The sequence below is a fragment of the Haemaphysalis longicornis genome, unplaced genomic scaffold (genome assembly GCF_048455015.1).
Source record: "Haemaphysalis longicornis isolate Haplotype H1 unplaced genomic scaffold, Haemaphysalis longicornis Haplotype H1 scaffold_2, whole genome shotgun sequence".
NCBI lineage: Eukaryota > Metazoa > Arthropoda > Arachnida > Ixodida > Ixodidae > Haemaphysalis > Haemaphysalis longicornis.
The window spans coordinates 166283193-166310100 of NW_027526295.1; the positions used below are offsets into that span (position 1 = coordinate 166283193).

Below are 26908 nucleotides of genomic sequence, written 5' to 3' on the forward strand. Positions count from 1 at the left end.
GGCATCCCCGTACCTTGCTAGGAACGTTTTGTTGCAAATCTGCCCGTTTGAGCTGTAGGGAAACGGCTATAAATCGAGTTGTTTGGTGTCGTCTGCTACCTGCGCAGACGATCGATGCGAGCGTACGCGTTCGATGTGCTGCCGGCGGACAACTGCTATGTTTAATTCTTTACGAATGGATTTACTTTTTTATATTTACTGTAATAAAGTCCCGGCATGAACCTACTTGTGAATTTCACTCTACAAAAGCAAATTATACCCAGTATTCACGCGTCCAGTAGCACCCGGCTGATTTTCTCAGCAGCAAAGTTTGCAATGAACAAATTACCTTCAGAGGAAACTTTCCCCAGGCACTTAGTGCTGAAGGCAGCGTCTCCAAATGTGTCGTTTGAGATCGCAGCTTCGGTAGCACGTGTAATACATCACCTCCTACCCGTCATGCATCCTTTGCAGGCCGAACTGCTGTCAGCTTCTTGCAGCACACTGTTCGCAACAGCTAGGGAATATATTTCACCGCTTCCGCATAACACACCGCGAAAAGAATGTTTGCGACGACACTTTGTCGTCATGTGGATAGAAGAGCACAGATTTCTCGTGAAAAATGTCTAGCTTTTTTTTTTTCGTATCGATGTCGTAGCGAAAAGAACGTTTCGATCGTCGGCACAATTTAGCCGGCACCAGAGCTTTGAAGGAAGCTTGACTTCTTGAAGATGGCTCATTGTGAAAGCATCCCATTCCACAGAACTTGCGACTTCATTTGATGAGCACTGCGGAGAGAGAGAAGCCTGGCTGGTGCACCTCATCTTTTTCCGCTCTTCAGCTTTGTCGTGGCTTGCTGGCTGCCGAAACTGAAACTCTTGTCGTTGCCCGCCTTTTCCTTTGCGGCTTCCGCGTGCATGCTCCGTACAGAATTCGACGCACAGTCAGGCAGGATGGTAGGTACAGCACCTGGAGCCAGTGACAGCTTCCCGCGTGCAAGTCGCACTTCACAGCCGTTTATTACGTGGATGTAATCCCGCAATAAGCACTCGGGCTCAAAGTGGCGCTCACCAACGGCTGAAGATATGGTCAAGAGTTTGTCCAGTCTTCCCAAATTTTGTTCCCACTTTTTGCACAGTTCATCGTCCAGGGGAGCGGCGAACAAAGACGCCTTGGGAGCACCTGCAGGGTAACCACTGTGACAACCCGGAGCAAAGCAATAGGTTTCCGTCCTTCGTTTTGACATCGCGTACCCGGCCTGGCCAACCTCGATTCGACAGCACTCGCAATAACTATATTCCTGACGATTGCATACCTCTTCTCTTCTTCTGTAGGGGAACATCACGGAAACGTAAAACACGCAGAAAATGAAAGGCCGGCCTCTATCATAAACAGAAGGAGAGTCTGTCCGACCGCGCGCCGCCAACGTATCGCCAGAGTCCTTCAATGCTTTTGAAGGACTCTGGTATCGCACATCCGCTCGTACCGTCTGCGCCGTAGCAGACGATTTGTTTGTAGCCGTTGCCCGATGGCTCAAACGGGTCTGATAAGCAACAAAACGTTCCTAGAAAAGTACAGGGACAACAAAAGTGAGCATCTTTCTTCCATAAAGGTTAATTACTGTACCACAGTAAAAAACGGCAGCGGCAATAGCTGGCGAGCGCCCCAAGGAACGGCCCGTGCAACCGCGGTACCGTTTTCGGAGAAGGCGCAGTGGCGCCCCTGGCGGCGGTAGACGCGCTTTTTTCAGCCGAACGCGGCAGAGCGCTCCCGTTCGCGCCACTGGATCAAGACATTCTAGTTCACTGTACCTCCAACCCTACCCCTGGACCCGTCACTGCTTGCTGCTCACTTCGGGTTTTCAGTGGCACAGAGTATAGATCTTTTCATTTTCTTCGTTCCGGCAGCGTCCATTTTATCAGTGGGCTGTTTTAGAGGCCCTACAATGGAGGAACTCGACAGGAAGATGTAACTGAGCATGCGCAGCACAGCCCAGACATTCCCTGATCTTATTGAAGATTAACAGGTAAAAAGGTTTATAAGGCCAGCACACCTTACTTCGTCGATTTTTACTTGACTTCTCATTCGGCGGTGAAGCCCATCAAGCGTAATAATTTTATACTCTCTGCTGTGGTCTTCTCACCCGTCGATGGAAGCGGTGCGAGATTTCGCTGCACGGCAAGGAAATTCAAGGGGGTGAAATTAAATTTCCTATTTTGAGTGTTGTACGTGCCGAAGCTACACCTGGGCTGTGAGGTGGAGGGCTCCGGATTAATTTTGACCGCCTAGGGATCTTAAACGTGCTCTGAAATCTCGACGCACGGGCGTTTTCGCTTCCCGCCTCCGTTTGAAGAGCAGCCACCGCGGCCGGGATTGAGCTCGTGTCCTTGGGCTAAGGGGCTGAAAGGAACCGACTGACTCTAACTGTGGCTCGCCTCGTTGCTAAGCTGCGGCGCCTAAAACCGGAAATTTGATCTTGCGTTCCGATTTTATCCGTCCTGATTATAAGGCGCATCTACCTACTTGGTAACACATTTTCTTGTAAGGCATGAAATCTTCGAGTTTTGGGGAAGTTATGTTAAACTCGTGTGTCCGTGCTAGGGGTAGGGTGAGGAGTTCACATGGGTGCTTACGGATATTGACGAACTTCGTCGGGGAACTTCGCTTTATGCCGCCTGGTATCGCGGTGCTCCCCGTTTTCAAGATCCCGGCCTCCGGCTCCAATTGTCGAGAGTGGCCATTCTCGTTCCGTTGCTAGAAAGCAAAGAGCCCGTTTCCTTTCGAAATCGTTTTCTCTCTTTCTTTCTCCGGGGGTTCCCAAAGCCACTGTCATAACCTCCATATTTCCTGGTCCTCGCTTCCGAACACATACCGACCGAGACCCGCCGTCTGCAGTCGCTTCGTATCCTTCTCTCTCTCCCTCTCTGCTCCTACCAACCTCTCCACGGACGACGCAGCGTGCCTCACTTTCGCAAAACGAGCCTCCGATATCCCGTACGTGACTCCCCCGTGATTGGTTGGTTGCCCACCGATATGCGTCCCCCCTCCCCCCGTTCAATTCATTTTCCTTTCAACGTCTTCTCTTGTTTTCCTTGCTTTCCTTTGTGCACCCTTTCATTCTGCAGTTGCTCTTCCTCCCCTTCTGTCTCAGTGTATATATATATATATATATATATATATATATATATATATATATATATATATCGGGTTCGCATACTGCTGTGGAATCGTCCGCGACGAGCGCAGAAAGGAGGTTTCTTCGAAACGGGGAAAAGACAATGACAGGTAGAAAAGAAGAGGAAGCTGCGTTTCACGGGCATGCCTCCATTTTCAGGTCCCTGAGAATTCGGCATACCTGGATTCCTCCCGTCACCCCGCGCCACTCATTTCTTCCCGTGCTCTTGGATTCTCTTCGTTGCGAAGAGTACGCGGGAGAGAAGCAAATCAAGAAAGCTGCGCGATACCCGTTCTTTTCCCATTTCCTCTTTATGGCCACCTGCCACCCACCACCCTCCCTCTCTCTCTCCTATCCCTCGTCCTTTTTCCCCGTACCGTCACCGATGTTTCGTGCTTCCCTTTTATGCTTTCTCAGTCGCCAGAGTCTATCCGTGTAGTCGAAAAAAAAAGGCGAACAAAATTCATTTCTCTGCTCCTTCACCGGCTTCGCAGCGCATGCACGCTTGCGTGACTGGCAGGAAATGAAGGCTCGTTTCGGGATGAGTGGCGCCGGTAGGGAAAGGTTAAAAGGTATGTACGCACGACTCCAACTCAGACACGCCCCGGAGGGATGCCTAATTCCGTCTTTTTTCTCTTCCCGATTTTTTTTTTTTGTAAGTTTCGTCGAACCTGCTTGAGAATGAGCGCAGACGTATCCCTTGACTTCTTTTTTATTTTATTTGGTGGTATTACACTTTCGCTGATTCTGGAGCCCTCGGGGAAGCAAGGCTGTTGTCAGTTCATTTATTTATTCCTTGGCAACGGCAATACTTTTGCGTAACTTCACGGGAGCTGCGCTGTGTACGTTACCAGTACTAAACCTGTATTCCGCCACCTCTCGATGCACCTCGCACTTTTTTGTCTGCTGGTTCTGCACTCCGCTTCGAGGCATGTTTACGAGCTTCGTAATCATGCCTCGTGCACGTAAAGCAGTCAGATGAAAGAAAAATAACAATGGAAAAGAACAGGGCGCTTTGTCTGAATGCAGACTCAGCGGTTCGCATTGGAATGTGTTCAGGCCGAGGTGAACGCGTGGTTTAGCTTGAACGCCTCTTAGAGCTTACCATAGTAACTTCGTACAGGAAAAAAAAAAAAAAAAAAAGAAATGGTTGGCGAAACGCCTGAGGGAAGAAACGGGCGTTCTTTTTTTCTCTCTCTCTCTCTGGTGAGCAACCTTAGCCTCGTAGCCCATTCAAGCCTCAGAAATGCAGAGACAGATTATGATTAGCGGTCACGAGGGCACAGGTTATTTAACTCTGGTGCCATTGGACACAGGGAGAAGATCGTAAAACAATACTTGTCGTTACGACAATTCTACATTTAGTCTTAGAGATTGTGGGATGACTGAGGAGACCGACTAACTTGCCACGCGTCGCACGTTTTACTATCTTCAGCGGATAGCTTTTACATCATTATGATATAAAATTGTGGCAACTGCGCACAGATATCATTTCAATGTTCTAAAAGGACCAGCGGACACTAAAAGGGTGATTAAAATGGCGGAAAAATTAAAACAATTGTTTGCTTAATATATATATATATATATATATAGATATATATATATATATATATATATATATATATATATATATATATATATATATATATATATATATATATATATATATATATATATATATATATATATACCGTAGAGCGAACAGACGAACGGGTAACAAACAAACTTTATTGACGTTTCGGCCTGGGACAGGCCTTCGTCAGGCCTTCGTCTTATTCTGACGAAGGCCTGTCCCAGGCCGAAACGTCAATAAAGTTTGTTTGTTACCCGTTCGTCTGCTCGCTCTACGGTATTTTCACCGGGCCCATTGCATCATCTTGTGACATATATATATATATATATATATATATATATATATATATATATATATATATAGAGAGAGAGAGAGAGAGAGAGAGAGAGAGCTTTTATTTGAGCCACGGTTTCTGAGGAATACGGACGTATACCCCGTTAAGCAGTCGACGGTGTGAGGATATTTGTCTAGCCTTTACTGGTGATGGATGCGACATCAGTGTGTATTAAGCCTTGTCCCGGATTTTCGATCAACGCAAAAATGGTGCTGGTGTAAACATTTTATTTGGTCTGAAAAGGATGTGCTTGAGCCGCTCCTGTCTTGAGGGGGGCGGTAGGGAATGTACGAGCAGTTGCAACCCGGATATCGACTCGAGCTGGACCCCCAGGTCATCGCTAGCCAGCCAGCCTTCCCACTGCTAAGTGATTGGATTGAGGATGGGGGGTAGAGTTACGGTGAGGAGGGCCTTCCATATCACGTGGCACAAGCGAATGGGCCGTGCTTGCAGTTGTGGTAGGGTGGGTTGGATGAAGACAGGTGCCGTTAGGGAAGATGCTGGTGGAGTCGCCGTAAGATATATTTTCTCAGCGAGCTTTAGGTGAGGTGGGGAAAGTGTTGCCGTGGATGACGGAAATGAGATAGGATGTCAGCATGGGGGTGGGGCCGGCGATATGGGTCAAGAAAGCCGTGTGGCCTGGTGTCCACACGATGAGGATGTCTGATGTTGGCGTTGACCTTGCGGCACTGGCCGAGGTGCGCCCAGCTTGCGTCATGTGCAGGAAAAAAGAGCGACGAGCTGGTCGTGCTAATGCATACTTAAAAAACAAAAAACCAAGGGCGTAATTAGACAGGGACATTGAAAGGGAACAACATCTGTGCTTGTGTTGTTCCCTTTCTCTGTCCTTGTTGAAGTTCGCGCTTTGGTTTTCAAGTATGACATATTATTTGTGGTCGCGTAGGGTGACAGGAGAGGTATATACTTGGAGGGTGATGACATCTGGGTGTTCAGCGTGATATAGATGCAGGGAGGGAGATACGTTTGCTTTGAAAGCAACGGCAGTTCCATTGCCATATATGATTAAGCGACGCTGTATGGCTTGCAGGTTATTTCTCATCGGGCCGGTGGGTGCCATGAGTTGGTGCAATTTGCGCGTCTCGTTGAGAGTGAATTGGGCGGGGGTTCGCTGCCGACGAGGGATTCCCGAAGCGTGTTGAGTAAGGTTCATGAGCGCCGCATACACAGCAGTCATTTGTCGTTCGATTGCCGGGGTCGGTGTGCAGCGAGTGCTACTTTTATTCCGAGGAAGGCGATGGCGATCGATGAGGACGGTTGTCTCCTCGGGCAATTGATCGGTTGCGAGAGCGTCGATTTTTCTTGTTAGGAGTTTAATTTGAGATTCGATTAGGATTAGGCGTTCACGAGTTTCGCGTTCAAGCTTGCCGACTCGTCCTGTCAACAAAGAAGAGTTTTTTGTTGAAAGCGACCGTTTGCTTAGGCGAGTGTCAACTCAAATGGAGAAGTCGGGGCAGCTAGAGGGAGAAGCTTTGGCTGGAGTCGGTAGCACGGCAGGTCGGTAGGTTGAGCAGTGAGAAGACCCCGTAACTTGCGACCAGTTTACCTGGGTGACGTGGTGGGAAGGCAAGCCTTGGCGGGTAGTGGGTCGGCTGCCTATGTGGAGGGGTTGGCTGGGCGCTTAAGTTTTCATCAGGCTGGGCTGGAGGGGAATAGAAAAGAAATTGCGGAAAATGGCGAACCCTCTAACAACCCCCTGCACTTCCGCAATAATGCAGATTTCGCGGGAGTTCCACCTGTAATCGTTAAAATAGCGTAAATGGACAATTTTTGCGGAACAGAATTTTGAAAGACTAAAAAAATAAGAAAAATATGAAAAAATGCGGAAACTGACGAAATGTAACGCCCTGCATTTCGACAAAAATGCAGATATCGCGGAAGTTCCATCGGTATTCGTTAGAATAGCGTCAATGAAGATAATTTGCTGAACAGAATTTTGAAAATCGAAAACAAAAATTTGTCTGCAAGGAACTCACACTCAAGACAAGCGGTATTAGAATGCTAGGCATTAGCAGAAAATTCTTTGAATTTCTGCTGATTTTTTTTTCTTTCGCGTACATAGGTATCCATGCCAAATAGAGGCCACTCGTACCGGGAGTTGCTATTCCTTTGGAATAACTCTGTCGTTGTAGTCTTGGAGGTATTTTCCTCCGTATTTCGGGCTTGCTGTGCGTACGGGGGTGAAATTCAGTTGCGTCTCTTGAAAATTACAATTTCGAGTGCGCTTTTACTTTCAGAAATGTTGATTGAGAGGAGTACGACTACTGTAGACTTAACTGGACAGTGAGGAAGAGGAAAACTGTGGCCTAAACTTGCTTCTCCAGTTGGCTCTAAGGTTCGTCACCGCCTCCGGTAACTTAAGTGCTGAAACCACGTGGCAACTCAGGAAGTCATTCACAGCAGTCTTTGAGACACAATTTCCTGTTTCCCGGCTCCAGGGCGATGTCAAAAATGATATCCTTGGTCTTAAAATTCAAACGCTTGCTCATTGAGATGTTGATTCATGGTCTCCGCTCATTAGAGTTAGCGTAGCTCGTTAGTGTGCTCTCGTCCAAGCTTTGTGTCATTACCGGGTGGCCATGTTGGTGAGATGATACGTGTTTGATACCGGCTTGCGAACCGTTCTTTTTATTAAAGGCACCCTGCAAAACTTTCGACAAGCGCTTTCACTCTTTCCTTCGGGTCTGGAACCACTGCGAAAGCTATAGAGTTATCGCCAGCACGAAGCGGCACTGCGTGATTTGCTCGTCGCACCAGATACGCCTTCCATTTCTGCTTTGTTTTTGTGGCTTTCTTTTTTTAAGTTTCCATCGAAAAGCGTTCATTGCTGCGACTGAAGGAAAACCAGTTAACAGCCGCTACAAGGCCTAAGTGACTTAATTTGAGCCGTCGAAGAACGTCAACACCGGGAAAGAGAAAAAAATCTTTTGAGCGAGTTTACAAGTTATCTGGTGGGCATAGAGCAGTAATTTTTGGCTGAGGTACTTTGCGACCCCCCAATCTAAGTACTGGGGTGTTGAGTGACTACGTTCTGCAAGCATGTAAGATTTCAAAAAAAGTTGAAAGAAGTGTTGCAGGGTCCCCACTTTAAAGGCACAACACGGGAAAATAAACGGGCCCTCAAGTTAACGTACCGCCATTGCAGAAAAAAGACAATTAGGCCTTTTCAGCAAAAAGTATGTTTGGCTTATTACCGATGTTTGTTTATTTTCAATTGACCGTAAACCAGCCATAGCTTTGCTGGAGCGGATGTAGTTCCCCAGTTTATTTTCTGTTATTCCGGGTAGGAGCGGAACATGCAAAAAGAATTGAGAAAAGAAGTCTTACCTCCGTGTATCGGTTGATGCTCACTTCGGACTTGTTGCAGGGATACTCCGTCGCAAACACGTTAGTTCCGAAATGGGCGCTGCTTACCGCATTGAAGACGGTGACGTTGACAAGGAACTCCCCAGCACTGCGGAAAGTGAATTTTGAGGAAAAAAAGTCGAAAAAGAATTGCACGAATGCCTTCAAAAAGGTCGCGAAAAAAAAAAAAAAACACGGATACATGTACCGACTTTTGCTGAAAATTGTTTTTTTTTTCCCAAGCCCATCGTATGAACGTTAACGGGGTCACCAGAAAACGAGGCGTTGACATCGTAACCGAATTTGATAGGCCTCTGTGTCATACTAAACGACAGTACAGTAGAATCTCGATAAACGGAAATCGCTTAAACGGAATTGCCGCTTAAACGGAACAGTTGCCTGGAATTTCGTTGGTTTTGTATTCAAATAACGTAAAAAAACTCTCGGTAATCGGAACTAAAATTTCCGCATCACCGTGTAAACGGAACCGGAAATGGAACTTCTTGTGAAATCCACTGGCATGAGAATCAGCTTTTTACGGTTCCGGCTGTTTCGTTCTTGTTTTTTTTTTTTCTTCCTCCATGCTTTTTTAGCCTTGTTGGCCTCGTAAGCCTCGTCTCGTAAGTGGTTAGCCGTGTTAGCGCAACGAATGCAACATCGCAGTTCTTGTTCCAGTCGTTCGGTCTCGATTATAGACGCCGAGGCTACAGGGCTCACCTCCTGTCGCCTCGTTCGTGCCATCTTTGTGCTATTCGTCCATCATTACCACGTCGCCGTCTTCTAAATTCGGTGGCTCGTAAGCACTCGCGAAGTTGAGGCCTCTAGCCTCCGTGAAGATGCAGTTGCAAGGACTCAAACAAAAATAATTGACGCATTTTGTAGTGCACAGCGACTCATTGTTGCCAAATCAACTTTGTGAATGCTGCGCCTACGCTTCTTGTGATTTTCTTGCTTACTGAAAACTACCAGCTACAGTCACTTTCTAGTGGTTAGAGTTCCATGAAATGCCCTTAGAAGTGTGTACGCACATAAATTTGCACCTGAGAACATCTCTCTCAGTAAACGGAACTCCTGTTAAACGGAACTAATTTTTTCCGGTCCCTTGAAGTTCCGTTTATCGAGAGTCTACTGTACTACCAACCGCTGAAATCGCCTCGAGGGCCCATCGGGAAATTGTATGCGCGCCATGACTGTTGCGCAGAACGATAACCGCGAGAACAATCCTCCATGTGCCTCGGAAATAAGGCACGGCATCCGCACCTGTGGTATGTGTGCCACACGTGGGGCCCATCGGTGACCGTGGCCGGGTAGCTTCCGTCCCCGAAATGCCACCGGAAGGTGAGGTTGCTGCCTTGCGAGTAGACGACCCGCAGCTGAGACGGCCGAGCCACGAGCACCGGCCCCACGTTGACAATGGCGGTCGCGTTGACCACCCGCTGAACCATGCGAAGCGTCAGCACTCCGGACGCCACAGAGCTCACCAGGTTCTGACAGGTCACCCCGACCGTGTAGCTGCGCAGGGAGCAGCAGGAGACCCGGGACGTCTTCGAGCTTGGCCCTACTATACGCGTCCCCTCAATCCCGCACATATTTGCGCAACACATGCTGTTAGTGAAGATCGCGTCAAAATTTGAGCTTCACGCACGTAAGCGCGCGAAAAGTTGACATTGGGAAAGTAAACGAAAAAATGAACGCCAGAATTAGAGCGCGAATCCACGTAACACTGCTTTCAAAGAGCAATCATATATAGCGGCACTGTGGGCCTCCACGGAGTGTGCAGTGGGGCGCGATCCGTCACGGCGGCGTGCGGAACGCATGCGATCGGCTCCCGTAGCGGGAAATGCGACACGCGGTGCATACATTAGAACTTAGCGTAGCGGCATGCGTACGCAACGATCGCGGCGGCAGGTACTGGGTCCCGTCTGACGGAAAATCGTTACCGTTCAACAGCCGCTACATGGCCTTAGTGACGTGATTCGAGCCTTCGAAGATCGTCAAGACAGGGAAAGAGAGAAAAATCTTTTGAGCGAGTTCACTAGTTATCTGATGGGTATAGAGCAGTAATTTTTGGCTGAGGTGCTTTGCGGCCCCGTAATCTCATTACTGGGTGTGTTGGGGGACTACGTTCTGCAAGCATTTAAAATTTCAAAAAAAGTTGTGAAGCGTGTTGCAGGGTCCCTTTAAGGCGATGATGATGATTTCATTGGGTCGATCCAAGGTCGCGTCAACGCCACGTGAGAAATTTCTCAATACAGTAGACGCTGTAAAAGCCCCCATGCCTTTGAGAAATTAATTTTCGTTTTTCGCTTCCCGAGGTAACGGGAAGCTCACACAAACCAAAAGTACACGCCGGGAGCAGTCGGTTGCCAGTATGCAGTGAAAAGGACAATAAATAATGCAAGTTCACTTAAAAACAACGTATACAGCGATCCTCCACGCGAGGTTGTTTCGTGCTCGACCGCCGTTCCTGATTCTTGGAGTTTTTCCCTTTTCCTGTATTCCTATCGCGTAGCCCCTCGTCGAAACTTCTTGATCCTGGTCCATCTATTCCGGAGATTGTTTCCTTCGTTCGACAAAGCCGACGGGAAAAAAATAAATAAACAAGTGGAATGGCGAAGGATGAAACACCGAAGTGCATTTAAATTTTGATGGGAGGTCCGGTGTAGAACGTATGTTGGCATGCAGGATTCGGCTGTTCTAAGCCGCTTCCCCTCTTTGCCTGCGTTCTTTTTTAATCGGTTTTTATTATTCGTATTTTTAGTTATCGATACGGGAAGCCTTGTTCAGGCTTAGGCTTTTATTGTTTTTTTTTTTGCCTGAAGATTTTCTGTTTACTCGCAGAAAGGAGAGCCCGTTTTTCGTGTAATATCGTCGTATTTCATGTTCTTTCTTGCATTCTGTTTGTTTTACATCAGTGGGTTGTTTCCTTTGTTTATTCTTAAGCATGGTGCATTATTCAAAGTTGATTGAAATGGCCGCGCCGCGCCGCGCTGCAAGCTGGGAGTTTTAAGAGGCTTACCCTCCACAGGAGTTGTTTACAACATTTATCCTTGTCATACCGGGTCAGAGCGAAATAAAATGCGTGCACACCTGTCCCTATGACCTTAGCAGGGTGGATAATTTTTGGCAGAAAATGAGTTATTGAATAACTATCATTTGATCTTTTGAGAAACGCCATAAAGCCGATACATTTAAAACCCAATGGCGGTTCGTAGTTAAAAAAAAATGGCTTTAGCCTAATTTGTACGGCTTTACTCTCTCAAAGCTGTTTTTAGATGCGAAGTATCTCTTGCTCTCGGCTCTGTCGTCCGTCGTCCGTCCATCCGCACCTCTCCCCCTACACTATAAAAAGAAATAATAGTTGGCGGCGCCCGGTTTCGATCCCACGACTGTGGCCGAAACGGGAGGTACGTGGCGCTCTTCCCACTGCGCTACAAAACCGAGACAGGAGCAAGTGCTACGAATACGCCTTATGTCCTTGACTCATTCAAACTACGTCAAGAAGCTACTGATACAACGAAGGCACGCGAAGCTGACCGTCAACGGAAACGACGAACTGAAAACTTTAGAGGAGGATGTTGAATTTCGCGTGGGAAAGTTGGGGCGGGAAGCGCCACGCGCCTTGCTGCTCAACCAGAGAAGAGGACGAAGAGGGCGGGCAGCGGGGTAGGAGCGTGAGCACGCAATAAAGAAAGGCGAGAACCAGGAGGTGTCCGATCAGGTAACGCGGGTGTCGGTCTCTTCGCTGTCTCTACATTTCTCTACATTTCTGCACATTTCTCTGTCTCTACATGGGGGTTTCATACTACGTTCCCATTCGTGCTCCGATAAATGAAACAACATAACGGCAACACAATGGAACCTACACGGAGCCCCTATGATGCTTCGCATCCTCCTCATGGTTCCCCACGGGAAAATGGTGTAATTTTTTTTTTGGAGAGAGTTTAATTACGAAATATTAATGATCTAATTTCCCCGAATTCTCTGAAAATATTTTCTGGAAAATTAGTTTGTGTGTTAACTAAAATGCTAGTTTTAGGGAAGGTGTGACGCAGAAGGCCGCGGTAGTTATTATGATGGATAAAGCGTGAAGTGCCCCATTCTGCTAAAAATCGACGTCTTCGTCTTCGTTGTTGTTGTGGTTGCCCGGTCAAAAAAATGGCGACCGCTATAAACAGTAACTGAATAAAAACACATGTGAGATTCCATGGGATTTGATCGTGGGTCCCCACAGTAGCAGCCCCGTGCTCCATTACTGCGCACGTTGCAAGGGGGATGACAAAGTTGGTTGTAATTGCTGTTGTTCCTTTCTTCAGTGCACATACCCACTTGGGTACAGGCTAAGAATCGAAGCCTTAAGGGGTAACAATCGGAAATGTCAAGGCGCACATTGTAGTCGGAAATCCCAGAAACCTCTTCTGCAGTAATGTAAATTTCGATCCAGGCGTGCGTTAGAGCTACACTTAAAGGGGGGGGAAGTGCACGGAACTCCCTTTCCTCTCTCCAACATCAACAAGACCATGCTCGTGCACTAGATCAGCCAGGGTGGCTACGCTACGCTCAAAATGCCTATGATTTGGCAACAGAACACCTACCAAACCTCTAGAGAGTCCTCGGATTTAGCACTGTCCAGCTCGGACCTTTCGACACAGCGTGAGCTGCTAGAGAGAGCCCAGTTGGGAGCCTTTGCTACTGGAGTACTGGAAATAGGACTTCACCCATAACTCTTTCTACATCCCTTTGTCTCTATTTTCAAATAAAGCTTACTCTCTCTCTCTCTCTCTCTCTCTCTCTCTCTCTCTCTCTCTCTCTCTCTCTCTCTCTCTCTCTCTCTCTCTCTCTCTCTCTCTCTCTCTCATAATGCACGCCAGGCCTAGAACGATCCTGCACACTACATACACAGTTAAAATCCCCCATGAGGAGGATTTTTCTTTGCGTGCGTATAGAAGCGGCTAATGTAGGTGATGTGATGTATCAAGGCATTCAACCGTACGCCCTGTCCGCGTCAAATCATTTGTTGCAACGTGAGAAATACGAGGACGTGTTTTCTTGGTACTCTACTTTCGCAAATAACGGCGTTGGTTGTATCGTGTACCCGTCGAGGAGCTCGAGCGCTGCCGCACGGAATGGTGCCGGGTGTATATATGCCGGAACTCTCGGAATCAGGGAGAGGCGGATTGTGCGCGATTAATCAACTCAATGAGCGCAGTTGGCGCGCGTTCTCCTGTGCGCTGTCCATGGGCTGTAGACGCACGCGTCTTGTATATTATACGAAACTATTTATTTGCTTCCTGTAATGCACGAAAGGAAAAAGAAAATTGCGCCCTCCTCCCCGCGAGGGGAACCCTGTGTAGATGCGACGCATCGTGGGGTTCACTTGGTGTTTCCGTTGGATTGATTCTGAAATCGCGTGAAACGTGTCGGGAACGCGTATGATTATTATGTTTTATGATTATTATTATGTTTTATTGGCCAATCTTGGTCAATCTCTCTAAGTGGTATGCTTGGGGCTTCGCTGTCGCAACGACCTTTACTCCATCATTGTTGCTGTAAGTGGGAGCTTCTTTTCTTTTATTGCAATTGTTAATCATTGCCCCATCCGGCGTTGTATCAGTAGCATCTTGACGTAGTTTGAATGAGTCAAGGATATAAGGCGCGTTCGTAGCATTTGATTCTGTCTCGGTTTTGTGGCGCAGTGGGAAGAGCACCATGTACCTCGCGTTCTGCCCACAGGGTCGTGGGATCGAAACCGGTTGCCGCTAACTGTTATTTTTTTATAGTTTAGGGGGAGTTGCGGACAACGCCGTATGGAGGGACAAGGCGAGTGAATGAGATGCAGTCGCATCTAAAACATCATGACGTGCGGAACGCTATATATCGGTGTAAGATAAGGAGCAAAACGAAATACAGTAGAACCTCGTTCGTACGTTTTTTTTTAAAAACGCGAGGGAGAAATGTACTATCCAGGAAGACGTACTGTCCGGTTAGAAACGTACTACGGGGAATTTTTAGTGTCCACAATTGAGTCGACTAACCGGGAAATCGTATGAACCGAGAACGTATCAACGGGGTTCTACTGTACATCGTCTTGTGTGTGCGGGCGTGCGCACGTGTGTGTGTGTGGTGGTTGGGGGGGGGGGTGGAGGGGGCGGTAGCAGTGCATGGTAGCACGCTTTAAGTCGCTTCGGTGGTTTCAACTGCATAATAGTTACAGCCACATTTATGAATAATGTTCGTGCTGGTGCCCTTCTGTGGCACTGATTCCCCAGAGGGTTGATAATCGCACCCACGCCACAACAGCGGTATTGTTCCCCAAGCCATCAGGAATCATCTTCGCTCCTAGACGCGCTTGGGCAGTAGTGCTCCGTGTGTCATGCATCCACGTTGTACGCGAGGCGCGCGAAGAGGGCGGGGACGATCGGCGCCCGTGCAGGCCGGCGCGGGGCTGACCGGCGGTACGTGATCGATGCGCTAAGCAAGACGTTCTCGGCTCAGGCATGGTGATGGATGACCCTCGCACAACAGGCACCGCCAGGGAGGACATTCGCGGCTGCGATCGCCCTCGCCGCGGGCGCCGCGAACGGGGAGGAACGGAGCGCTCCCTTGTGAACGAGCTTGGCCCGGCCAATGCCGCAGGGAGAGCGGAACACCCTGTAGCGCTTCGTCGGCTACCTAGTCGACAAAGGCAGAACGGACTTACTGCGTTTACGACGTGGATGTGGGAAAGAAATTGAACAAATACGCCCCAGGCCAAAAGCAGCTGTCGCTTGCGAGAGCACGCGTAGTGGGAAGTCCGCAACTCTTGCTGAGGGATGCTATTCGCTACGGAGGGGGAGTGCAGGGCGGGGAAGAAAACTCCACTTTACCGAAGTCTTCCCACACGCGCCGCACTGACTGGTAGGCAATGTGCCAATAACAGAATTAACAGTTCGGAGTTCTTTTTAAGTTGTTATCAATGTGGAGCTATCCTAGCTAAGGGTACGGTGATAGTACGACTTTTGAGTGCAAGGGGCAATGCCGGAAACGAATGTATGGAGGGGGAAACACGGCGCTGAGAATGAACAACTGGCGCAATTTCCGATTTTCTTTTCGTTTTAGTTGCGGGAAGATTGAACACTCATCATTGGCTTCCTGTTAGTTCATTACTTAGTCGTTGCGATGGTACTACATTTGTTAGGAGTACTAGCTACCCCTTCCTGGGTACTACTACCACTTCCTGCGCCGATCACCGAGCTCGTATTTGTCTACTGCCGCGGTAAGAAATCCCGAGTGATAAGCAGCCACGCTTGCGCTGCTGAGCACGAAGTCACGGGTTCGTTTCCCGGCCGCGGCGGCCGCTTTTCTGGTGGATGCGAAAAGCTAAAACGCCCGTGTGTACGAGATTTCGGCGCACGTTAAAGATCCCCAGGTGGTCGAAATTAATCCGGAGCCCTCCACTACGGCGCGCCTCATCGCCTGCGTTGCGTCGGCGCGTTAAACCCCACAATCAATCGATAAGCAGCCACGCGAAGACTTTGTATGCAATAATGTGTGCGCCTGCAGCCAGAAGCAGACTTTGAAATCTCAAGGAAAACACAGTGAAGTGGAACCGATACAGACTCTGTGCGTCTCCCTTTGACCAAGTGTAGTGACAGTAAGAGGCTGTGTTAAGTTGCTAGGAACTGGGACTCAGGCCAACTGCTGCCGATGGCCTGGTGCGGTGAAATTGAGAATGATCGGGACAAAGTTCACTTCCTTCCGAACGGGGGGAGAGGAGACAGACGTCGTTAAGTGGAGGAAAACCGAAGTTTTTTCGGGCGGCAGTTTCTCCGAGGCAGTGCTTAGGGGAGTGCTACTAAGGGAACGAGTCTGCAGATATGTTTCGGGGAAGAAAGTTATGGGTGCGTCAAGGGAGCACTTCGCACACCGGAGCTCGGACGTTCGTGATGGCTTTTCAGCGGCCCTCCGATGGCCCACCGTCGCTCAGGACGGCCGGCGAGCGTCTTCTCTGAGGCTTGATTTAGTCCTCTGGGACCTCGAGTGAAGTAACGTCGTTAATGTTCCGTTTCACTCTTCGTGGGCTAGAGGGGGGTAGGGGGGCCGCTGAGGGCATGGGGGACATTAAACACGGAGAGGATACGTTCACACACCCGTTATCAGGATGTGGGGAGGTTATGGCTGTTAGCAGCAAAAGTGATGCCCGAAGCGTCCCTGTTCTATTGAATTTTTGCAATACTGCTGTTAGGGGCAAGGAGGAATCAATGTTTATTGCTCCCAGAGACTAGATATTCTCTTTTGCGTAATTATGACGCAAGAAATTTAATGCGATATTATTCGTAAGGGAAGCGAATTTAAGCAGACGTAAACGTCCGTTGGCCGATGCTCCTATATGTAACCTAGATAGTGATCTATCGGAACAGGATGTGAAGGATGCAGAAGGACAAAATAAAAAAAAAGATGCCGCAATCCCCGTCTGTAGTCCCGGTCACCGCAATAAAGGCCCCAGGGGCAAGAAGGGTAAATTCTGTCCTCGCCGAGACTGAATGATCGCATGGACTTAGCACCGACAAAGCCCACGTCAAACATCGGCTGGCTTTTTGCTGGCGTTCCCATTGCCGTGACAACCAAGTAGACGGGAAGTCATAGTTAGGCTCCCACTGACTTGACCCGGGGCGGAGTACATATTACAAGAGTGCGCCGCATAGTCAGGGCAGCCGTGGCAAGGCTCGTCGTCGCAGACCCAGGAGTGGCGCGGTAGGTACGCAACCTGTGGCTTTACTCGGAGCTTTGAACGCTTGGTATCGACCCGTGCGTCCGCTTCCCGAATTCCCGGGCTATCCGACGGGCCGTTTGGCTCGGGCACGAACGGCCTGCGGGAGGAGGTTCCCTTCGAGTCGGCCCTGCCGTTCGTGCGCCCTTCTCGGCGCGTACCCGCAAGTCCCCGACAGCAGCTCCCAGCGGGCAAAGATCGAGGCTTGTGTGTATAACGAGCCATCGACCGGGCAGATATACCGTAGGTCGGAGGAGCTTGGCCTCTAGGCCTCAGCGAGGCTCGTTTGCCGCCCATCGCGTGGCCGGCGTTTGGGGCCGATCAGTGTGGTGCGGTCCTTATTGGACTTTGCTGAGTCAACAGCGCCCGCCACCCTCTCCTTCACTTCTTCGTCCCCCCTCTTGCGTCAACAGCGCTCCTGCAGCCACGTGGCAGGGAAGGAACTGGCTGCTCTTATGAGCACGCCCCGCTTATCCGAGGTATATGGATCGCCAGGCTCGCGTGCACGTGTGTGCCCATGGTTTGTTATAGAAGGCCATCGGTATCAAATGGCCCACGAAGGTACAATATTGGCGTGACGGAGCGGCTCGCTGCCTGTATTATAGGCACAACCAGGGACAAACGAAGCGCTAACGCGGAGATATGAACCCGTACGCACTAAATTGAAGATTGTGGTTTGTGGAAGGCAAATATTTGCGCGGTTCGGGTGTGTCCAGAACGTCGTATTACCACCCTGTATTATTATGACCGAGCCATAGGATAATTAGGATTGCACGAGAGGAAATCACGTAAGCGGTAATTTGTCTAATTTGAGCAGTAGAAATGTGAGCTGTGTCGTATAACCACAAGTGGTGCGAAGATGTTTCGACAGACTCTACGGCACCGGCTTTCAGAAAACTTGCGAGCCTTCTAATTTGCAGGTGGAGCTCTCATCGTAGGTCCCGGGCCTGTCATTTGCCCATCAGCATAGTCCTTGAAGGATGGCGGAGAAATTGTACTTGAAAAACTGACAAACCTGTATACGCAATGCCTAATCACCGCAAGTCCACCGGAATCTTGGAAGAACGCGAACATCATTCTAATCCATAAGAAAGGTGACATGAAGGAATTGAAAAATTACAGGCCGATCAGCTTACTGTCAGTCGTCGACAAGGTACTTACCAAGGTAATCGCTAACAGAATTTCTGCAACCTTAGATTTCAGTCAACCTAAAGAACAAGCAGGGTTCCGTAAAGGTTATTCAAGAATGGCCCATATTCACACGATCAATCAGCTGATAGAGAAGAGCGTGGAGTACACTGAACCCCTATATATAGCCTTCATAGATTATGAGAAAGCATTTGACTCGGTCGAAACCCTAGCAATCATTCAGGCATTACGGAACCAGGGGGTAGATGAGCATTATGTAAGAATACTAGAGGATATCTACAATGGGTCCACAGCTACCATCATCCTCCATTAGGAGAGCAGTAAAATACTTAGGAAGGGCATCAGACAAGGAGATACAATCTCTCCAATGTTATTCACAGAATGTTTACAAGAAGTATTCAAAACGTTGGATTGGGAACAGGTGGGAGTAAGGGTTAATGGAGAATACCTCAGTAACCTCAGATTTGCTGATGACGTTGCCTTGCTAAGTAGCTCTGGGGACGAATTGCAAAGCATGCTTTCCGCACTGGACGAACAGAGTAGAACCGTGGGCCTGAAAATTAATATGCAGAAAACTAAAGTTATGATCAATAACCTCGGGGCAGCACAGCGGTTTGGAATAGGGGGCGAGGTAGTGGAAGTGGTAAGCGAATATATCTACTTAGGCCAAGTTGTGACCCCAGATCGCAACCATGAGGCAAAGATAATTAGAAGGATCAGAATGGGGTGGGGTGCATATGGCAGACACTCTCAGATAATGAATAACAGCCTACCATTGTCGCTGAAGAAGAAAGTGTATGACAGCTGCATCTTACCGGTACTCACCTACGGGGCAGAAACTTGGAGGCTCACTGAGAAGGTTCAACTTAAATTGAGAACGATTTAGCGGGAAATGGAGCGGGAAATCATAGGTGTAACATTAAGGGACAAGAAGATAGCGGAGTGGGTCAGGGAACAAACCCGTGTTAAAGACATATTAGTAGAGATTAACAAGAAGAAATGGACGTGGGCAGGGCATGTAATGCGAAGGAAAGATAACCGTTCGTCGTTAAGAGTAACAGAGTGGATCCCTAGAGAAGGCAAGAGTTGCAGGGGGCGGCAGAAAGTTAGATTAGCAGATTAGATCAAGAAGTTTGCGGGGATAAATTGGTCACAGTTGGCACAAGACCGGGGTAATTGGAGAATACTGGGAGAGGCCTTTGCCCTGCAGTGGGCGTATATAGGCTGGTGAAGATGATGATGGTGATGATAGTTCTCGAACTGGCAAGTTTTTCTTAATGTGCAGATCTTCGCATGCCCTGGCAGATTTGTCCAGGCTTTTTAAATACGTACCCGTACGTTTGTAGATGTGATACAGTGACCACCTTGTCTACAAATGAAAATAATACAAAAGCCATACCAAAATGTCCTGTGCATGCACAAACGTCGGAGAAGCGGTCCCTACATGTCAAGGGTTTTATATCAAAAGGAACGTTGAGCAACGCCTAAGGGAAAAATTACACGCACGTTACCAGTGAGGGAAGATTTCTTAATTAGGAATGTGCATATCGTTCATTTCAACCACCTCATTGAGGTTGAGAAATTTTCCAGAATCATGGCGCACATATCCAAGACCAGAAGGAATAGCGCTGATAGTAAAGCGCGAAACGCGGTCCATTTTGTCGTTTGCAATCGCCGCCTCTTCAGGAACGGCGCTGGAGTTGCCTGCGGCAGTAGTCGTGCATTCGGTTGGGAAATAGTGCCATAACTCTCGTACAAATCCGGCCAGTGCTCTGAAATCTATCATAATTATATAATGGCCTGCCGCCAGACGTGTTGCGTAATAATTGGGAAATATAATGAAGATTACATAGTTGGAGATGCGTTTATTCTCAGCCCAAACAATCACGATTCGTTTGTTTTTAATGAATGATGGGAACGCCGGGACAATCTGGTTATGCTAATGCATAGCAGTATTACACAGGACGCTCGCATGAAGAAACTACCGCTATAGTCGTGCCACACTTTATTTGAAACGATGCAGGGTAACAATACTTCACTACGGGCGCGCTAAACCCCATTGAGCCAACATACATATTTCCGTGCATTGAGTAATCTTTTGAGAGGCCTGTTCTGTGTTTTCATCTCGGGCATTTATTGTGCGGACCCATATCATTCATGTTCGTTATTATAATCGCGCTGCTATTGTTGATGACGGGAATTTTGTTGCTTTGGTGATGAGAGGGCTAACGCATTTAGTCCGAGAGACAATACGGGAAGTATGTGCGAGGGTTTTCGCAAACTCTTGAGTACGGCCATGGCCTCCACGATCCCGCCGTCAGCCGATCGCGGAGGCCACGGTACGGCAAATGATGTATGAAAATTCAAGCCTGACAACCTGTCGGCGTGGCCAGGGGAAGCGATTAAAACTCAGCAGCTTCATAGCCTCCGCCTAAGCGCTCACTGACCAAGGTCGATTCGAGGTCGCGGCGGCCATCTTTTGGGCAAAAAATTAGACCTGCTTCGTCATGCCACCAAAGTCCCGGAAGTGCAGACGACGTTAATCATGGCTAATCAGTGTGAGAAGTTTTCAGTTTTGCGGCGTTGCGCTAAGTCCATGGGTCCGTCACCGCTAAACCACCTCTTCACTCCCACTCGGAGTGGAAGGACTCGATGCGGGCGCCTAACCCGAACGACGGTGCCTTAACCCGGACGCCACGTGCGCGTGACCTGTTGGCGACTCTCGGCAGCCTTGCTTTCCCTTCATTCCCCCCTTTCTTTTTAAGGGGGTGGCTTAGGGGCCACGTCCACGGTGCCGCTCTTCTAAATCCCGCGACTGCGTCCTTTTCTTTTTTTAATACCAAGCATTTATTACTTCTTCATCCCAGTTTCAGTAGTCTGGCTTTCTGACCTGCACGGGAAGGCAAGGAATTATGAAATTTTCGGAAGTGGGCTAACTGGTGTTGAGAGTGCTTGACTCAAGGTGGCAAAGTTTACTCAAGTATAAGACGAAATGCCTGCAACGCATTGTGCATGATTCAGCGCAGCAGGCAAATGAAGAAGCGATGCGCTCTTCCTCTCATGTTCTATCCCGGCGTATTTTTCCCACCTCGATTCAAAGAATAAGCTCGACAAGTTGTCTTCCCATCGAAATGCTCCCCGACGATAAAGAGTTCGTCACGCTGAAACAAGAAGACTCTATAAAATCTCCGTTCTTGCGCAACTGAAGGACACGAGAGCAAAAATTTGAACTTAGTCCGCCAAACTTGGTTATTGCGGAAGGCGACCTAAACGCAGTTTTAACGAATCAATTCGGGCCAACCACAGTGCGTGTTCTATGCCTGCGCAATGTCATCCCCCAGCCGCACAACCCGCAACATTGCCTCATCACAGCGTGTAGCCTCATCGTTCCGTAGCCATCTGAAGCCAAGCCTTGCCTGATTCCTATGCCGTCAATCACGAGAAAAGAAAATTAAACAGGGGGCTAGAGAATTTGAGGAAACCTACACTCGCGGGAGGAGGTGAAATGAGAGACGCACCCCCCTTTTTTTCGTACATAGAAATGGAGAACACGCGCTGGAGACGACGAGTAAGACGTGGAGGAAAGACGCATGGAGACGGCGACGCGTGGGCCTCAGCCTTCTTGCAAGCAGTAGCGCGGCGTTGGTTGCGCAAACGCCGCGGCGGCGGCGGCGGGGCCGTTATTTGGCAATCAATTACCGGGCGTCATTTCCCCTGGCAGGAGCTCTACTGCCTGGCGCATCGATCACGTCCCAAAGCCTCCTCTGCCGAGAAGAATCTCCGGATCCCTCCTTCTCCTCCTCTTCCAGTTCCTCCATCTTTCCTTTCGGCCAAAGCGCTCAGCAGCATTCGCGGCCGACGCTCGTCGTGCGCTGCCGAGGCCTGGTTGGCGCGGTTCGGCGGGAAGCGCAATGCGGAGGCCTACTGTCGAGTCCCTTGAGACGTTGACCTAAACAGTGTCACCGCCTGGCTAACGCTAGGCGGCGCAGTACTTGGCGCTCTTGTCTCGACGCTCACCTTCGTTGGCTTCTTCTTTCGCTTGGTTACAGGCAATGTTGTTTTGTGTTGATTTTACAGTTTTGTTCAGCGATCACCCTTATTGGTTCTACATAGATCCGCAGGCCTCGGGAACAGCAAATTGTTTACCGTGCGGACAGGATTTTTTGTTGTTGTTGTTGCAAACTGTATGTGTAGACGGACCAGGAGCATTGGCGAGATGCTTAAATTTGGACAAGGAGGCGAACTTACCACAAAGGTTTTCTTCTTTTTTTTTTTTTTTTTTTGCTTGGCGGAATTAAAGTACGACTGGCAGGCTGGGGAGTTTATATGGTTCGTATCCACAGGTTGAAAGGTTGCGGGGTTGAAAAAAATACGGAGAAAAAACGGCGTGTTTGCCTATACTGAGCTTTTTTTTTTTTTTTTATCCTGGGGTTGTATTAATCGTAAAGCATGCAAAGTGACTGTTGATGCTGCCTGCCTCCCACAGGAAATGGTGGCTCCGATTTTATTTGAAAAAAGAAAACGGAGCTTTTTTGTATAGAGTTCATCGTAAAGCGGAACATCACACCTGCACACCGTCATTCCGCTGCGACGCAGCTGGCCACAAAGTTTACATCACATCTCAGCTTGTTGTTGTCGAAAAAATCATTACTTTGTAAGTGCTTCTCGAAAATCTCTAAAAATGAGTTCGGACCCTCAGCCTTCTCAATGTCCTTCTGGAAAAAATATACAGTGCACACGCGTATACTCTAAACACAGTAAACACTTGCTCTCTTTTTAATCATATTGATGTTTAACGGACCAAACGTATGGGCTGTGCCGAAGTGCAGGGTTGCGGGTTAACTAACTGCATTTTACTAGCGAAAAATAGACGCGGACGAAGAAGAAGTACACAGGACACAGCGAGTGTCCTGTGTACTTCTTCTTCGTCCGCGTCTATTTTTCGTTAGTAAAATGCAGTCAGATAACCAACTAGCCCAACTTTATGCCTTAGCGGGTTAACTAGCGGCTTTTAACAGCCACAATACGCACACACAAAACAACAACAAAAATACACCCCTAAGACGACCTCCTAGTAAAACAAGGAGACGTATACGTTCCCTTTCTGTTGGTTTAAACAGAAATTGAGCCACTTTGCAGCCTTCAGCTTTCTCCTACGTGGAAACCCAGTGTGCTGAAGGCGGCAGCTGAACCTCTTCTGGCGACGTAACTACTGCGAACACCCAGATGTACTGTCGTACCGAAAAGACCGCTGTACTCTCCAGTAACCAAAAGAGAGAGAGAGAGAGAGAGAGAGAGAGAGAGAGAGAGAGAGAGAGAGAGAGAGAGAGTAAAAGGCGCGCTAAACAAACGATTTCTTTACGTAAGAGGCGCCCGGGCGCCCAGAAACGGGCAGAAGAAGGGACGACCGGAAACGAATGTCGCGTGTAAATGTGATAAATGAGCGAAACCGCCGATTATATATTGCTGCTGCGGGGCCGCTGGGTGACCATCTTGTCCAGGGGCATGCCGGGAAGGAAAAGTAAAACAAAAAAAAAAAAAGCAGGAGTGTAAAGCAGGAACAGCAAAGCGCGAGTCGGGGATGAGGGAGCATTATCTCCGTATTCGAACGAAAGTCGATAAGAGGAACACATGGATTGGCCGTCGCCGCCGCCGGCAACGAGCCGTGAACGACGAGATGTGCTAAAGCAGTCTCGGAAAACTGGCTACCGGAGAAAAAGGCTGATATACGGCGTGCAAGCCGTCTTGGCGTATTGCCCGTCGTCGCCGCTGGGGCTTCCTTACTAGTACACCTTGTTGCGAGCCTGGATTCTTGTAAGCCCTGCTCAACGTCTTTGGGAGAAAAAAAAAAAAAATAGAGGAGTCATGCGTGTAACCAGCATCGACTTAGTTGGTTCCACTTGGCTGACTCCCGACGGCGTATAAGGACGATCATCGATCCTTTACGCAAGGTGGCCTGTTAGCTAGCGCGCTGGGTTGCGCAACACGGTGGTAATTGCGTCAGTTCCCATCGTCCCGCTCCTGCGCTGAGCCAGGTGCGAGCGTAATAACGATTTTTTAAAAGCGGTACCTCTTTCTTGGGAAACTGTTACTGAGAAATACACGCTTGTCTGTTGAGTGTCCTCTTTTCTTCTCTCTGATTGCCTATAGGTAAGGATAGAGTAATTGCCTGTTTGCACGCGCTCGTTTCGTCGTTCCCCGCAATTGCATCGCTTTTCATCCCATTTATATGCTGAAGCGAATAAAGGGGATTTTTTTCCCCCTTTCGTCTGCTCAAGCTTATAAAGATCTAAAAGTGGGCTTTGTCGCTTACATATCCGTGAAAGACTTTATGCGATGCCAAGCCTTGCGTTTCGTTTAGGTACGCCCTACGAGCTTTTATCGCGTGAGTGGAACGTTTGGAACACGGCCAGGGACCTAGTACGTCTTGCCGTTGTAGTCCCACGCAACGTAAAAGGATGCATCAATGTTCATAAAGGAAGCGCTCTCAACGGTGCATGTAAATGTGATTGTAGAACGTCATTGCAGGTTTTAGCAGCTCCAAAGCAGCTAAGATCTGCCTAACCCGCTCCGCAGCTCTTTTGAGACCGGTCGAGCGAAGTGTAAATGTTAGCGCGTCTATTGGCCTGCGGCGAGCGCAAAATGAAAAATCTTTCGTTCTTATTCTTTACAGTATGTGTTTAAACTTTCTAAGCCCAATGCAATAAAACCTTACGAGCCCGAATTTATGGTTTGTGTCTCGTATAATTACATATCTCATAAAGTATTAAGCACAATTGAGGAACCCTACAGTGACTCATTTTAGGAATTATAGGCTTGCGCGTCCGCATCACTGCTTCGCGTAAGGGTTGCGTGTTATGCGGAGAAGCTGAGTCTAACTAGAAGGATATAGGTATATGACCGGCAGCTTCCCTGTGCGCGAATTCGTTTGACTTAACGGTCGGTGCCTACCTCGCCACCAATGGAGAAACATATGCTCGAAGGAGGGTTTGTAAGTGGGCTAGTTGGTTCATTGCATGAAGTTGACTAGTCAGCGCCCGTGTTTGTCTCCTCTGCACTCAGTCCCGTCCCTGCGCTGTTCAACTTAATACATATGCTCGTTTCTTGCCAATTTATTCGCTTCGAGAGACTCGTTTCAGTGAAAATTTATGAAGTGTTCTATTATCTTTCTACTACGTGTCGCCCTTGAGAGCCGCAACCTCAATTCGTCCCATTTTTAACATCGATCACTACAAAACTATTTTGGGACGCTCGTAGCTCTTACTGTTCCCTTTGTCGTTTGGGTTACGTTTGCATTGTGAGCCGATCAGCGGAAAAAAAAAGCGGGGGTAACACAAGCGTATTCCACTCGTGCGCAGTTTCCAGTAATTTCATTCGCAGCGAGGAAAATGTGCCATGCACAGACCGCGTGTAAAAAGCTACGTTGGCGCGAAATTCAATCTGGCCGTAGCAGGACGCCTGGCTCGCATCGTCTACGGAGGACTTGCGTCTTTTACTGGTGATGAGCCCGTCTTTCGGTACGTACACCTACGCCAACCTCTCCTCCTTTCCCGGTACTCAATACATTCCCCGGTGCTATTCGCCAAATTGGGCCTGCGTTCGCTCGCCGTCTTCCTCTTTTTTTTTTTTTTTTTTTTTCTGCGCACCCATCAAATCGTTCGACGTAAATAAACTGTTGGCTCGCCAGCAGTTGACTTTTAGCAAAAATATGTTTACGCTCCGGGCGGTTGGTGGCCCCGCGATACACGAAACGAAATGAAAACTTGAAGACAAACGGGGCACGAATCTTTTGCGCGAGGTAGCTTCCAAATACCAGCCTGGGAAACGGAGGACGGGGCACGAAAAAAGAAAAAAAAAAAGCAAACCGCAGAAACGAGAGCGCCGGCATGGAAACGTGGCTAGACGTGAGTCGAAGCGGGGCTGGATAAATGCACCTAGAACAAATATTCAAGGGAGGAGTCGGGAGGCGATAAACAAATATAACGCCGGCGGTGTACTGAAAAGAGAGAAGGATGAGGGAAAGCTCCGGGTTCGTCTATCGGAGCGGCGTACAGTGAAAACAACGTACGTGCAGGCGAGAAGGGACAACGTGAAAAGGAACGGAAAGTCGCAAAAGAAAAAAAGGAACCGAAACTCTACTGCCTACAAAGAAGACAGTTGAGGAACGGGAATTGTAAGGCAAAGAAGCGAGACGCGAAGAACAACACTCTCTTGAAAGACTGACGGCGGAGAAAGATGCGGGAGAGGGAATCGACGAATCGGGTCGTCTTCTTTTTCGAAGTCGGGGCGAATGCTAGGCGGCGGCGCGAAAACAGTGGGCGAAATGAAAATAAATTCGCTCAAGGCTCGCGCCTGAGCTTTCCGCAGTCCCGAACACCACCGGCCCTGAACCGCGCATAATCCGTGGCATCAGCTCGGAACAGCACGGGCTTTTGGGGGTAGGGAAATAGGGAGGATATTATGCTGTTTTTACGTGCCCTATCGCGCCGGTGGTTTTCTCGAGGGCGAAGAAAGCGCGGCCTGTTCGACCGGCGCTCTACCTCGAGCTATTTTCGAATCGTCGATCGGTGGGGCGGAGGAGCTTCT

The 26908-nt window shown here is 48.7% G+C and overlaps 2 protein-coding genes across 3 annotated transcripts in view; one reads left to right on the top strand and one right to left on the bottom strand.

Moving 5' to 3' along the window:
* Nucleotides 1-26908, top strand: part of LOC144169442 (polycystin-1-like protein 1) — a 433694-nt gene that overhangs the window by 237712 nt on the left and 169074 nt on the right. The gene's annotated exons all lie outside the window — the stretch shown is intronic.
* On the bottom strand, nt 7420-11481 carry LOC144170935 (polycystin-1-like protein 1). Its single transcript, XM_077700933.1, has 4 exons — nt 11444-11481; nt 9685-9936; nt 8407-8533; nt 7420-7443 (listed from the first exon to the last, which is right to left on the bottom strand). The coding sequence occupies exons 1-4, from the start codon at nt 11479-11481 to the stop codon at nt 7420-7422; spliced, it is 441 nt and encodes a 146-aa protein (XP_077557059.1).

What these genes read in the sequence shown, in the direction of transcription:
- LOC144170935 (XM_077700933.1), bottom strand. Translation starts at nt 11,481, where the DNA reads ATGACAAGGATAAATGTTGTAAACAACTCCTGTGGAGG. An exon ending in GTAAACAACTCCTGTGGAGG is followed by an intron (nt 9,937 to 11,443) that starts GTAAGCCTCTTA and finishes CTCCCTGCGCAG; the next exon opens with CTACACGGTCGGGGTGACCT. An exon ending in GTGTGGCACACATACCACAG is followed by an intron (nt 8,534 to 9,684) that starts GTGCGGATGCCG and finishes CACTTTCCGCAG; the next exon opens with TGCTGGGGAGTTCCTTGTCA.